The sequence below is a fragment of the Anguilla rostrata genome, chromosome 6, assembly GCF_018555375.3.
Source record: "Anguilla rostrata isolate EN2019 chromosome 6, ASM1855537v3, whole genome shotgun sequence".
NCBI classification, from domain to species: domain Eukaryota; kingdom Metazoa; phylum Chordata; class Actinopteri; order Anguilliformes; family Anguillidae; genus Anguilla; species Anguilla rostrata.
This window is the reverse complement of record NC_057938.1, coordinates 14,006,038-14,019,414: the sequence shown is the minus strand read 5'-3', so window position 1 is coordinate 14,019,414 and position 13,377 is coordinate 14,006,038. Positions and strand designations below refer to the sequence as shown.

At 38.4% G+C, this 13,377-nt stretch overlaps 1 protein-coding gene across 1 annotated transcript in view; it reads left to right on the top strand.

The window, feature by feature from the left end:
* kcnt2a (potassium channel, subfamily T, member 2a) overlaps positions 1 to 8,612 on the top strand; it is a 51,782-nt gene extending 43,170 nt beyond the window's left edge. The window contains exons 25-29 of the mRNA XM_064338523.1: positions 1,183 to 1,266; positions 2,002 to 2,130; positions 3,763 to 4,063; positions 7,223 to 7,307; positions 7,944 to 8,612. Coding sequence (XP_064194593.1) covers positions 1,183 to 1,266; positions 2,002 to 2,130; positions 3,763 to 4,063; positions 7,223 to 7,307; positions 7,944 to 8,061 — 717 coding nt within the window. The 3' untranslated portion in view covers positions 8,062 to 8,612. The remainder of the gene's footprint in view (positions 1 to 1,182; positions 1,267 to 2,001; positions 2,131 to 3,762; positions 4,064 to 7,222; positions 7,308 to 7,943) is intronic.
* Positions 8,613 to 13,377: the final 4,765 nt, after the last annotated feature.

The following is a 13,377-nucleotide window of genomic DNA, read 5'->3' as shown; positions in this document are numbered from 1 at the left end:
CTACTTTATAAAAGATGAGCAAAGAAGAATGTAAAAATATATACAATGTTGGTAACAAGCTATATGTTATTAAAAGTAAAATGGGAAAATTATATTATTTTATGCTAACACAGTTGCTCAGAGAAAAGGATTTTGTTTCACAGGTTATAATTATCCCTCAGAAAGATGTGTCACAGTAATGCATGATTCTACTGACCTTAGCAAGATCTTCAGGTTGAGTCAATGCAAAACAACCCCTTAATAGCAAAGATCCACCACTGTGTACCACTATAGGTATGAAATTCTATTCCCCACACGTGTCATTCTTCCCACACAACAACTGCCACTTGTGTGCGTGGCCAGAAAGCTCAATTTTGGTCTCATCATGGAATGACTCATGAACTCAGACAAGCACCAAGACATATGATCCAAAAATGGTACCCCACTGTTAGAAAGCTCAAATTGCTGAAGTTTTTTTTTTTTTTTTTAGAGCGATAACAATCCCAAATATGAGCATATATGTGCTGAGGGGTTTCATCATCACTTACTGAGCGATGTAGCCGCAAAATGACACTGGAGTGAGCAAGGATGTCCTCACTCTTATGGAAAATTTCCTCTGTTCTCGCACCTTATCCCCTTGCATTACATATATTTCCATGTGAAATGTTCTGAAGGATTCTAAGAATGCAAACAAGGTGAGAAATTGAGAAAACACTTGGAGAGTTTGAATGCACCCACAATAAAAATGACTCAGCAGTGTTATTCTTGCAAAGGGAGGATGTACAGAGTACTGAAAACAGGTGTAAATAATTGTGAACACGCTTTTTTTTGGAGGGGGGGGGAATCTAACTTGCTAAACAAAATCTTGTGTGTTGTTTTAGAATGAAAGAATATTATACCCCCATTGGATGTGTTTATATTATAGCTCATTATCTGTTTTGTTTATTTTATGCACATTTCTTTGCTCATTGTTATCAAGGGTATGAATCATTTTTGAGGGTACTGCAGAGAAAAAAAAAAGCAAAAAAAAAACCTTTGTTGTGTTTATTTGGATTTTTTTTGTGTTTGTCTCCCAAACAGTTATTGACCTCACAAAATAACAATAACAGTAGCAGTTCCCTGTAGTGCCATCACAGTGTGTGAAGTGAGTCCGCTCGAAAATTCATGTGGCGCTTCTGTTATTTGATTTTTCTCTTATTGCAGTCGTTTGTCAAGGACTACATGATTTCCATAACCAGGCTTCTCCTTGGGCTCGACACAACTCCAGGGTCTGGGTTCCTTTGCGCTGTGAGTGTTTTGTCTATTAGCTGTATTGTGATTTTGTTAAGTTTTAAAAGAGGGCGAAACTAAGTTCCTCATCTACAGCCTAGTCACTGTAACAGCATACAAATTCTAAACTCCCCCTATGGTCAGTGCTCAGGGACTTAATTGTGCCCAAGACATTCTGCAGCATCACATAGAAACGAGTATGGTGCAATTAAGTCATAGTGCAGTTATTGGGGTGATGTCATTCTATCTGTGGTTGGGCAGGGGGCTGGGCGGCACTGTGAGAGTTTTGAGTTTCCAGTTACTGATTGCACTGTTAGTCGGAATATCTTACATGATTTGTCATATTATCTAATAATTCCAAACGGGACATCGCCTTGTAAAAGAATACATCAGTCAATATTAGTCATGTAAACATAATTTATCATTTGTAGCCATTCTGAATGCTTGGGTTGTTGTACACATTTGTATGGCTGACGTTAAGAAGGGCTTAAGACATGTTTAAATATTGATGATTTGTAAAAGTACACATTTTTCTCACCTTTCGTGTGATTTTTTCAGATTATTGTAGGGATAACCAATATTTAGTTATTATTGTAAAATTAGCTTATTTTGTAGTCTGATTTGCAAAAGACAATAATCACTGCGGTAGTGTAAATATGTGGGATGGTGTATCGTTGGATACACCAGTTGGAAGTGAGTTTGGGCTTTCCTCAGAGTGATGACAAGGCTCCTTTTCCTTGTTTCTCACGGTAGATGATGATCACTGAAGACGACCTCTGGATTAGGACCTATGGACGGCTTTACCAAAAGCTCTGTTCCTCTAGTGGAGATATTCCCATTGGGATATACCGGACAGAATCCCAGAATTCCCCAAAGTCAGAGGTACAGCGCTTTCACATTTTTCTCACATCAATTTTATTATCAACTTTTCAATAACCCAAGCTACCTGAAATTCATAGGGTACACATCAGGCAACAGCTATACATTTTTAATATGCTGCACGCACTGCAGTAATATATCATTCCAGTAAAAAATAAATAAATAAAATTTTAAGTATTTACATTTTTTTACATAAAAAGTGTTTTGGAAGACATATTTAAAAAAAAACATTGCAGTGGAAGTAATTTCAAAAATGTTTGTTTTATTTTTATTGAATTCCCTTTGTAGTGTAGGTTTTAGCATAGTAGAATATGTGGTCCCTGAGATGAAAACCAGACTCATGCCCCCTACAGGGGACAAAGGTGAATTGCCAAGTTTTAGGAGGACGTAGAGGCATTTATTTACCTCTTTTTCATTGTTACTGTATGTTGTTTTTTATTATTCCCAACAATAAATACTGTGATTTGATTGGGATTGAAATGTCTCTCTGAGGCTAATTGATTTATACTCCTTTGTTCTTCTTTGTTCTTTTGACTGTTACCTTTTGAATATTGCTCCAATAAATACATTTTAAATGAGTTTGGAGGTCACTGTGTTAAATGCTATCTTCACTGTACTTTGCAGTGTTTTGCAACGATCACTGAGATATATATTCTCAGACTGTTCTGTGAATTTACCAACTGTACATTTATCGGGAACAATACTAACACAAATAAAAAAGTTGGGTTGAAAGGTTAGTTTGTCAAAAGTTAGTTTTAATCTCTGCTTCTGCTTGTTTTCTACACTGGAGTTCTGCCTTCATAGAACACTGATTTGAAGGTTCTCTGGTATATATTGAAATAAATTCCCAACTAAACAATTTTTCTTATCAGAGCATGATGGAGGTGGATGAGTCAGTGTTGGAGTGGATCAGCTGTCTTTATTGATCGTGTCTGCCTATTGCATTTTCAATATTAATTAAGCCGATCCAAAAGCACATTTATTTCCCCCCTCAAGTAAATCTTCTTGCAGTGTAATTTCAGGTCGTGCTCCATAAATTACTGCATAAACTAATTAAGTTGGATTTACAAGTCTGAGGTATTTAGCTCAGGGTTTAAGTTGGTATTCTGCTTGATAGACCATACAAACAGCTGCCACTATTGATAATGTCTCTAAGGAATCAATTTAATTCAGCAGTGTCAGAGGATACAGCAATTTGTGGCCTCAAGGAAAACAGCTTTTTTTGTTGTACAATCAACCTTTGACTAATGTCATATTGTTTCGTATTTTAAAATGCCTGCAAAAGTATCTTATAGTAAAATGCATGTTTGTTTACTGCACAAATGCTTGGTTATAGATGAACTTGAATACAGCATTGAATACAGCGTCAATATTATTATTATCATTTTAAGTACCTGTGGTTTCCTCTGGTCCAGTTTTACATGGATTGATTGATATTGCAGGTACTCTTATCCATAACTTGAAAAACTTGCGAGTCGTGTCTAGTGATTGGTGTATATAATTAAATTGATTAACACTAGAATGCATACAAGATGTGACTCAATCTAAACAAAGGGTGACTGAAAATTAGGAATTACAATTTGAATTCAAAGAGATCATGATTTATTAAAAATATGTTCTCCCCCAAAATCGCAGTCCCAGATTTCGGTGAGCGTGGATGACTTTGACGACACGAAAGAGACGAAAGAGCACGGCGGGGGTCGTGGGAGCCACCGCAGCTCGATGTCAAGCGACCAGTCGGACAAGCCTCTCCTGAGGAAGAAGAGCATGCAGTGGGCGCGGCGGCTTAGCCGCAGAGTACCGCGAAGCCTCAACAAGAGCGGCGAGAAGATCAACCAGCAGCGCATGAGTCTGTACCGCCGCTCCGAGAGGCAGGAGCTGGCCGAGCTGGTGAAGAACAGGATGAAGAACCTTGGACTGTCCACCGCCGGGTATGGTAAGTACTGATTGGAGATTGAGGGTTTGGGTATGGTAAGTACTGGTGGGAGATGGAGGCTTTGGTTATGGTAAGTACTGTTGGGAGATTGAGGGTTTGAGTGTGGTAAGTACTGGTGGAAGTTTGAGGGTTTGGGTATGGTAAATACTGATGAGAGATTGAGGCTTTGGGTATGGTAAGTACTGATGGGAGATTGAGGGTTTGGGTATGATAAGTACTGGTGGGAGATTGAGGGTTTGGGTATGGTAAGTACTGATGGGAGATTGAGGGTTTGGGTATGGTAAGTACTGATGGGAGATTGAGGGTTTGGGTATGGTAAGTACTGATGGGAGATTGAGGCTTTGGGTATGGTAAGTACTGATGGGAGATTGAGGGTTTGGGTATGGTAACTACTGATTGGAGATTGAGGGTTTGGGTATGATGCGTACTGGTGGGAGATTGAGGGTTTGGGTATGGTAAGTACTGATGGGAGATTGAGGGTTTGGGTATGGTAACTACTGATTGGAGATTGAGGGTTTGGGATTAGTAAATACTGATGGGAGATTGAGGGGTTGGGTATGGTAAGTACTGATAGGAGATTGAGGGTTTGGGTACGGTAAGTACTGGTGGGAGATGGAGGCTTTGGTTATGGTAAGTACTGATGGGAGATTGAGGGTTTGGGTATGGTAAGTACTGATGGGAGATTGAGGGTTTGGGTATGGTAAATACTGATGGGAGATTGAGGGTTTGGGATTAGTTAATACTGATGGGAGATTGAGGGTTTGGGTATGGTAAGTACTGATGGGAGATTGAGGGTTTGGGTATGGTAAGTACTGATGGGAGGATAATTGTTTGGACAAGTATGTACTGATCAGAGATAGGGTAAGCAATACTTATTGAGGCTGCAGTTTGGTTATAAACTAATTAGAAAGATAGCTTTGTGTAGGGGAAGTACTGTAGTAATTGGAAAGACAGAGGTATAGAAGTGGTAAGTACTAACTAGAGTGAGGTTTTGGTATGGTATGTTCTAATAAGTAGGAATCACACATATAAATGTTATTTTATGACAGTTGCCATAGAATCTCCAAAATGTAACATGATATTGCTAAGCTAAAAAAAACTAGTTTTTTTTGCAGCCAATGTCTTGGTCATCCATAGTGGAACGACATGTTAGAGATTTATTCACAGCTGCCTTTCTCCTTTCTCAACTGATTATTATTATTATTAAGGCCTATTATTGATACACGTTTGTAACTTGGAAAACATTTTAAACTGTATTTCTGTTCAGTTCTGTCCAGGTTTCATATCCTCAATGCATCATTGTAGACAGTCCAATAGCAATGATAAATGGTGTACAGTTAAAGTAATTGCATAATTAAGGACCAACTGTAAAGCTTGTTTGCAAAAGGCTTGTCCACACCAATGTTATGTGTCCAGTCTTATCAGAGAAGTGCTGGTGTGGGTGCAGGCTCTAGCCCATACAAAAACATCTGAATAATTAATTGAGATGATTAAGTACTACAAATTATTGATTACTTAACAAGTGGTTTCAAAAAGCCTTTTTCAGTCTCTTGGCACCAGCTAATGGAACTACAGGTGAAAAAACAATGACCTTGATATTAAAATGTTTTTTTATGGGCATTATTTCATATGTGATCCTAATATCGGGTATGGATTTACCATTTAAGTACGACAGGAAAAATTATGGTATGACACCACCCCCTTGAAAACAATCTGGAACAACTTCTGAAAATCTGAAAACAATCTGGAAGAACCAGGCAGTGGGAAAAAAAGATAATTAGTGTCTAACGGAGAGGTGAAGTGGGTCATGGAAGTGGATCAAGGAAATGGGATTTCCCATTTTTACCATGGGCATTTACAAAATGTATTATTATAAACAACCAGTTTGTGGCCCAACCATGAGGCTACTATTGTGCTGAACATGTAGGTCCTCTATCAACCCATGCTAGTCCTTTGGTAAATTCTTTAGAATTTTTATGATTTCATTGTCATTGCTGGCATGCAATAAGGACCTTAATTTACATATAGCCTGAAGCAATACTGCGCTTGATAACCCTACATCATTTCCTTTTTTCAGTTTTCTGCTATGTACAAAATAAAGTACGTTTAACTATATTTATGTCCAAAACTATTGTAAACTATTGTTTTTATATTATTGATATTTTGGCTCTTGAGAAGTTAGAAAGCTTGATAGGGTAGCGTCTAATGGCAGTGGAAACAGTTACGTAAATTCCACAAGTCTTGGTGGAATAGAAGTTGTAGTGATCACTTGTTATTTAAAAAATTGCACTGGATAAATTGTCAATGGGAAACTTACATTAGGAGAGATACTTACAGGGTCCAACTGTGGGAATGACAGACATGCTCCACTTTACCTCTCTAGTAGGCCAGAAAGGGGTGGGGCTTTCAGGTCTAGTGCTCGAGGGCGTGGATGTTTCTAGTTGTAGTGCTTGAGGGTGTGACATTTAACAAATTGGACTGCAGCCTGGCGTTTGCAAAGAGAAAGAAAACGTAAATAACTGGAACAATTTATAATGTTATTAACCTGTTTACATACTCTTAAAATAGTGTTCTCTCTGGAAGACTTGAATATGATTTCATTTTCAGTGTTTTTTTTTTTTTTTTTTTGATTCCATGAAAAATTTTGTTTGGTTTATTGCTCCCTGTTCCCTGAACTGTTTCTAATCCCTGATTGTAGCATCTGTGGAGAGAGGTCAGTCAGTGATAATTTATAAGAGCATTCCAGTGAAAAGCATGGGGCATGGGGCGACATAGCTCAGGAGGTAAGACTGATTGTCTGGCAGTCGGAGGGTTGCCGGTTCAAACCCCACCCTGGGCGTGTCGAAGTGTCCTTGAGCAAGACACCTAACCCCTAACCCCCTAACTGCTCTGGCGAATGAGAGGCATCAATTGTAAAGCGCTTTGGATAAAAGCGCTATATAAATGCAGTCCAAAAGAAAAGTGTGAAACAAGGTTCAATATAATGAGACAAATTGTTTGTTTCCATTGACTAAAACCTGATTAAATCTAACAATATTCAAATGACTAAAATGTGACTACAACTAAAATGCTATTTATTTAGAAGACTATGACTGAAACCACATCTAGATTTGTTGTCAGAATGACACTGTTGCCATGTTTCTCTTTTTTTCAATACAGATGAAATGAATGACAGCCAGAGCACACACTCATATGTTTTAATCAACCCAACTCCTGACACAAGACTCGAGCTAAATGACATTGTGTAAGTATGCTGAAGCCCAAATGCAGGAGGCTGATCATAAATGCCCACATTCATATTTGTTGGACAGCACAATTCTTTCTAAGGCAAACAAATAAGATACGTAAGTGTTCCTTACGTCAACATATTTTTATAAGTATACATTTTTTGTGTGACTTATGAGCCATACATTTTGGAACATGGATGTAGTTTGGGGACATATCCATGCTGGAAAAGGGTAGCAAATGTAGCTTGTTTGCTAATGCCAAAACTGAAAGCAACTCCACTGGCATCCACTTTATAGCACTGATGTCCAGTAACATCTGAAGCAGCTGATAAGTGGACAATCTTGAGCGAGGTTGAGCCTGGCTGGGATGTTTTTCATGATTTTAAATGGGTTAACACTCTTTGGCTAAGAACTATATTTTTTGTTTTGTACAACTAATGATGATTTGGGAGCAGCTGGAATTATGAGAAATGTTTTCCGTTTGGCACAAAAAACATAGCTTGCTCTAATTAGTTATCCAAAGGTATAAACAAAGAACATTATGGGTAGATTTTAATTAGAGGCCTGTGTGCAATGTAGCACAGGGGAATGGAACACACCAGAGAATGACTTATCAGCCCAAGCTGCTGTGTTTTTGTGTGTGTGTTTTTCAGGTACATAATACGTGCGGACCCTTTGTCATATGACCCTGCAGACACAGGGAGCAGGAAAAGCAGCATGGGAAACTACACAGAGATTAGTCTGGAGACAAAACACGAGACCGAACTATAACTGTAACACAACATTGAACAACGTATGCCACGAATGTTATTTATTCATTTGTTTTTATCGGAACATTTGATCACAATTGCATCATAAAATACATTTGAGAGTTTTAGCTTTTTATCCCTTGAGTTGTCTTTTATGTGGATCAATGGGATCAGTTCCAGTCGAGGAGCCAACTGGTTGCACACTCAAGAAACTATTTGGTTCACCTTGCTGTTGAGAGACCAGCACATGACGGAAATTAAGAAACCAAACAATGCAAGCCCTACTGATTGAGAGGGAGGGGACGAGGGAGAGAGAGAGTTTCTTGTGGAAGTGACTGAAGAATCCCTCTCTTACTTCAACAATATGAAACGTGTTTCAAGTCGATTTCTTTATGTATTCAAAAAGATTTCAACTGAAGATGGTGCACGGGCACTTGGGAGACCAAGACTGTAACATTTCAATAAAGGAGTATTTAACTCTATTTACGCTTTAAGCTGTTTTTTTTTTTTTTTTTTGAAACAAAAGAACATGCACAAATGTTTTCACATTCAAAAAATGAAAAATGCTTGCAAAAGACCTTCATCCAATTATTTTAATAATCTTAACAGGCTAATTGCTTAAGTAAGAAAATAACAACAGAAAATTTAATGGTGTATTTTTGGTCAAAACAATTGTAATGAATTATGTTGATATGACACAGGATATCACAGGACATGAGTAGTGATCCTGTGAGGGGGATCCAGTGAAGGGGTGGGACAAACTCATTTCAGCCACAAACAATGTGAGGCCAACTTTATCTACTCCAGTACATTGAATCTGTAATGATATAATGAATATGTGATTAAAGTGCAGATTTAATTTGGGGGTATTTACATCCAAATGGGGTTATATAGACTCCCCATTTTAGGGAAGCGAACGTAATTCAGAAAATTTTACATAATCAAATCCAATGTGCTGGAGTACACAGCCAAAACAAAAATTAGCCTATTGAGCTACATAATGTTTGGGACAAAGTATATATATATATATATATATATATATGACATTTTTATATTACTACTTCGAATTCCAATTTTATCTAACTGCAAGTGGCATTTTTTAACAAGATAGCCCTTGGAACCTTGGCTCCAGACACTCATGGCCAGCCTACGTGGAGCAGAGGAGCACTACAATGTTGTGCGCAAATGCAAAGGTTCCATATAAAACCAAAATGAGGCAGGGGGATGAGAATGGTAGCGAAATTACTGATTGTGTACATTAACATGCTTCACAATGTGAGTTTATGCCTTGCAATTGCATTTTTTTTTGTGGGATTCTCCAAAAAGAGAAGAATAAATCTACTGCATCTCGTAGATCTTAGCTTGCACGTCACAACTTTCATGAAACTAGTCCCAATTTTCAAATATTGCCACAAATTGTCAATGGGATTGAGGTCAGAATGTTGACTGGGCTACTGTAGAACATGTCAACTTTTGTGTTCTTGTGCCACTCCATTTTTGCTTTGGCCTTGTGCTTGGGGTCAGTGTCCTGCTGAAAGGGGGAGCTTCAGTTTTTTGGCAAACAGAAATAGGTTCCCTGTTTTTTATTCCATCCATTCATCCTTCAATTTTAACTGCATGCCCAGTCCCTGCTGATAAAAAGCACTCCCACAGCATGTCGCTGCCACCTCAATACTTCACTGTTGGGACAGTGTTTGCGGTGCAGTTGGCAATGCATGCATAGCACTGAATTTTGGCCAAATATTTTATCTCATCTGGCCACAAAAGCTTTTTCCACATCAGGGTCACTCCCATTATTTCTGGTAAACTTCAAGATGTGCTCCAGGATGCTTCTTTTTGAGTAATGGCTTCTTTCTTGTCACCCTTCTCATATAGAATAGATGTATGCAGAGCGCATTATATTGTTTACTGGGGCACCTTTACTCCAATTTCAGCCACTAATTGAAGTGGGTCCTCCTTGGCTTCCCTTAAGTCTCCTGGTTGCTTGGATCTTGAGTTTGGCCTTTTCTACCCAGTGCCTGGGTGGTGCAATGCAGCTTCCTCTTCCAGACTATTGACCAAACAGTGCTCGCTTTGATATCCAAACACTATATTATTTTGTACTCTTTTCCTCATTTATGCATTTGTTTGACTTCATCGGTAACTTCCATAGATGCTCTTTAGTCTTGGTTTTCACACCTTTGCTTTAGATGCACAGCCTGACTTATGATCCTTAAACAGACTAGAAATTTGACAGTTACTTTAATGGTTCATAGGTAGAGGCCAATGGAAAAGCAATCGTGTGCTTGCTGAAGCAATTATTTTCATCTGTGTTAGCCTGGAGCCTCCAAAGATCGGGGGTTAAATATGTATAAGAACAGCAAAAAAAAAAAACATTTTCTAACATCAGTGTTTTTAAATAAAAATAAATATCACACTGAACAAAATTTCAGTGCATCGTTTATAATTCAGTTATATGTGAAAATGGGTCCAGAGCCACTATGTTTATATTTTACTATGTTACATTACATTACAGGCATTTAGCAGATCTGTTATCACAGCTGGATATATAGTGAAGCAATGCAGGTTAAGTGCTTTCTCAAGGGTACAAATGCAATGGCCAACCAGAGAATTTAACCTGCGACTTTACAAGACCAACTCCTTAGCCATTATACTACACTTATAATCAAACAATGTACACGTGGTTAAAGTGCAGATTCTCTACTTTTATTAAATTGTATTTTTATATATATTGGTTTCACCATATAGAACATACAGCACTTTTTATACAAAATCCCTCCCATTTCAGGGCACCATAATATTTGGGGCAAATGGCTTCACAGGTGTCTCTGATTAGTCAGGTGTGTTCTATTTCTTCTTTAGTGCAGATTCAAGCCTTTTGATTCCCTTTGGAGTGTGTAAATGAAGTTTGTCAAGATGAGGACCAGAACTGTGTCAATGAAAATCAAAAGTCAAACAAGCCATTATGAAGCTGATAAATAAGAAAAAAGAAAAAACTGCCCAAGATCCAAGATCTTATTCTCCCCCGTGAAACACGGTGGTGGGGGTGTTTTGGTTTAGGCATGAATGGCTGCCCCAGATATATTGTGAATCCAAAGTGTATGAAAAACCTTAAAGCTGAGAATGTGCAGTTTAACCACACATGGATTTTTTGATTATAAATCTAAAGTTGTGGGGTGAAATCAAGAAAAAACATGTCCAAACATTATGGAGCTCACTATATATGCATACATACACTCAAACTGGTGAAGACGGTTCACTTTTGCCCAACAGCCAGGGGGGCCTTTAAGAAAACAACAACCAGTCGGGCCCGTATCAATCAGTGTGGCGTATTGGAAATTATTTAAAAAATAATAAAAAGGATAACGGAATCCTTTGTGTACAATTCATCTTCATTTTATACAGTGATGATGATATATTGGTCCACATAGACTGCAATGTACAGTGCAATTTAATATTCATGTTTAATGTATAAGGGGTAATAGCCCCTGACCAAAATGTGTGACCCTTTGTAGAGTATTTTCTCTCATTAGAAAACGGGTTGCAAGCTCTGCAATTTCTGAGAGCAAGCCCTCATAATGTCTGCATCATAAATATTCCCACATCTTAGAAAGCACATGAACAGAGCAGAAAGACGCAAGACATTGTGTCCAGCCAGTGTTCTCATGGATGACATTAATATGTTTTTCATTTTCCAGTAATTTAATCTGTTTTGAGGTGGTGATTGACACTTATCATATTGATACAGTTAAGTTTGGGTGGTAGTGGAGCAGAATGGTTTGGAAACCGGACTTGCAACTCCAAAGTGGTTTGGTTTGATTCTCAGTTGGTGGCTGACATTGTACTGCATTTTTGTGAAAGACAATTAAGCAGAATTGCCTTGGTAAATTACCAGTTCTACAAGTGGATATTTTGTTAAGAACCTAAGCTGTGTAATTTGCGTCTGCTAAATGTTTAAAATGTAAAGTAATACATAATGTTCATTGCTGAAAGCCTGCATATAACATGGCAATGATCTGTTATATACCAGCTTAAATTTGCCACTGAAATGGCTTGATTGTTGAGCTTGTGCATAGTCAGGGCATCATCTAACAAGCATAACTCTGGGTAAAACACAAATAAATGGATTTTCTCACAGACATACATGTATTTGGGGGACCTGCAGCAGTGACATAAAGTACCAATGTGCCATATAAGTGGGTTTCTTTAATCCCATTCCCAGAACCAAAAACAACCCAAAGGAGCAGGGATAAAGGGAACCATGCGGCTAGTTAAAAGCAACAGGAAAAGCAAGAGATAATCTTGGTCCCAAAAGTATCCATCTAAGTGCTGCAAATGCATGTCTAGCTAAGCCAACAATGTCCCAACATGGGTAATAATTTAACGGCTAATTTTACTAATCATCCTCAAATCCCACAGGAGAGACAAAAGACTTGTCTTGCTGCTGTCCTAAATTATTAATCGCCAGAGTACAACTGTAGTAAATGAATCCACAGTATCAGTATTAGTCAATCCTTTGAGGTTCATATGAGTATAACAGTCCAACATTTTTCTTTATTTTTTATTTTGCTATAGCATTGGTGTCAGTATCAGGTTGCAAGTTATATGCTGGCAATTATGCTGCGATTTGTAGCAAGCTACACCTTCCAGCTATTTTTTAGGGCATGGGGTTCATGTCCTGAGAGCCCAATGTACTGTACCTTTCTGCTGTATACTGAAGGCCCATTACCGTTGTTTATAGAGAGGAGAAAACCTTTGCTTTTCTAAAAGCAGTCACTTAATGGATAGCATCATTCATTGACTTTGTCACTTCAGTATGAGACTAAGGCTAGGATTTTTCCTTTATAGTTTTCTCAAAGCTATACTGGTGTGGCAACAGCAAGAAGAGGCAGAATACTCTGCTTGCTAGACAGTTTGTAACATTCCATGAAAATGCTGTTAGATTCGTAAACCGACGTGAATCTTTTTTGTTTCAAGCCATTTATTTTAGTCAAAGCACACAGAGCCACTTATCCTACATGCAACTTACATAAATTAACAATTTATACATTTGGATAGCTTACTGAAGTAATTTGGTTAAATTACTTTTGCTGAAGGTACCAAAGGTTTGAACCATGGGGGGGGGGGGGGGGGGGGGGACGACACCGGGTGGGGGTGGAGGGGAGGGCAGGAGACAGGGATGGCTGTTTGTGTTGTCCATTTATTAAAACTGGCACACAAACCATATTACTGAGCTTTGTTCAAGGGGAAACCCAGCTGGAAGGCCTTTTGAGTGGCTGCCAGCCCTCAGAATCCAAGTGGACGCACATGGTGGCAAGTGCTCAAGGAATGAGATCAG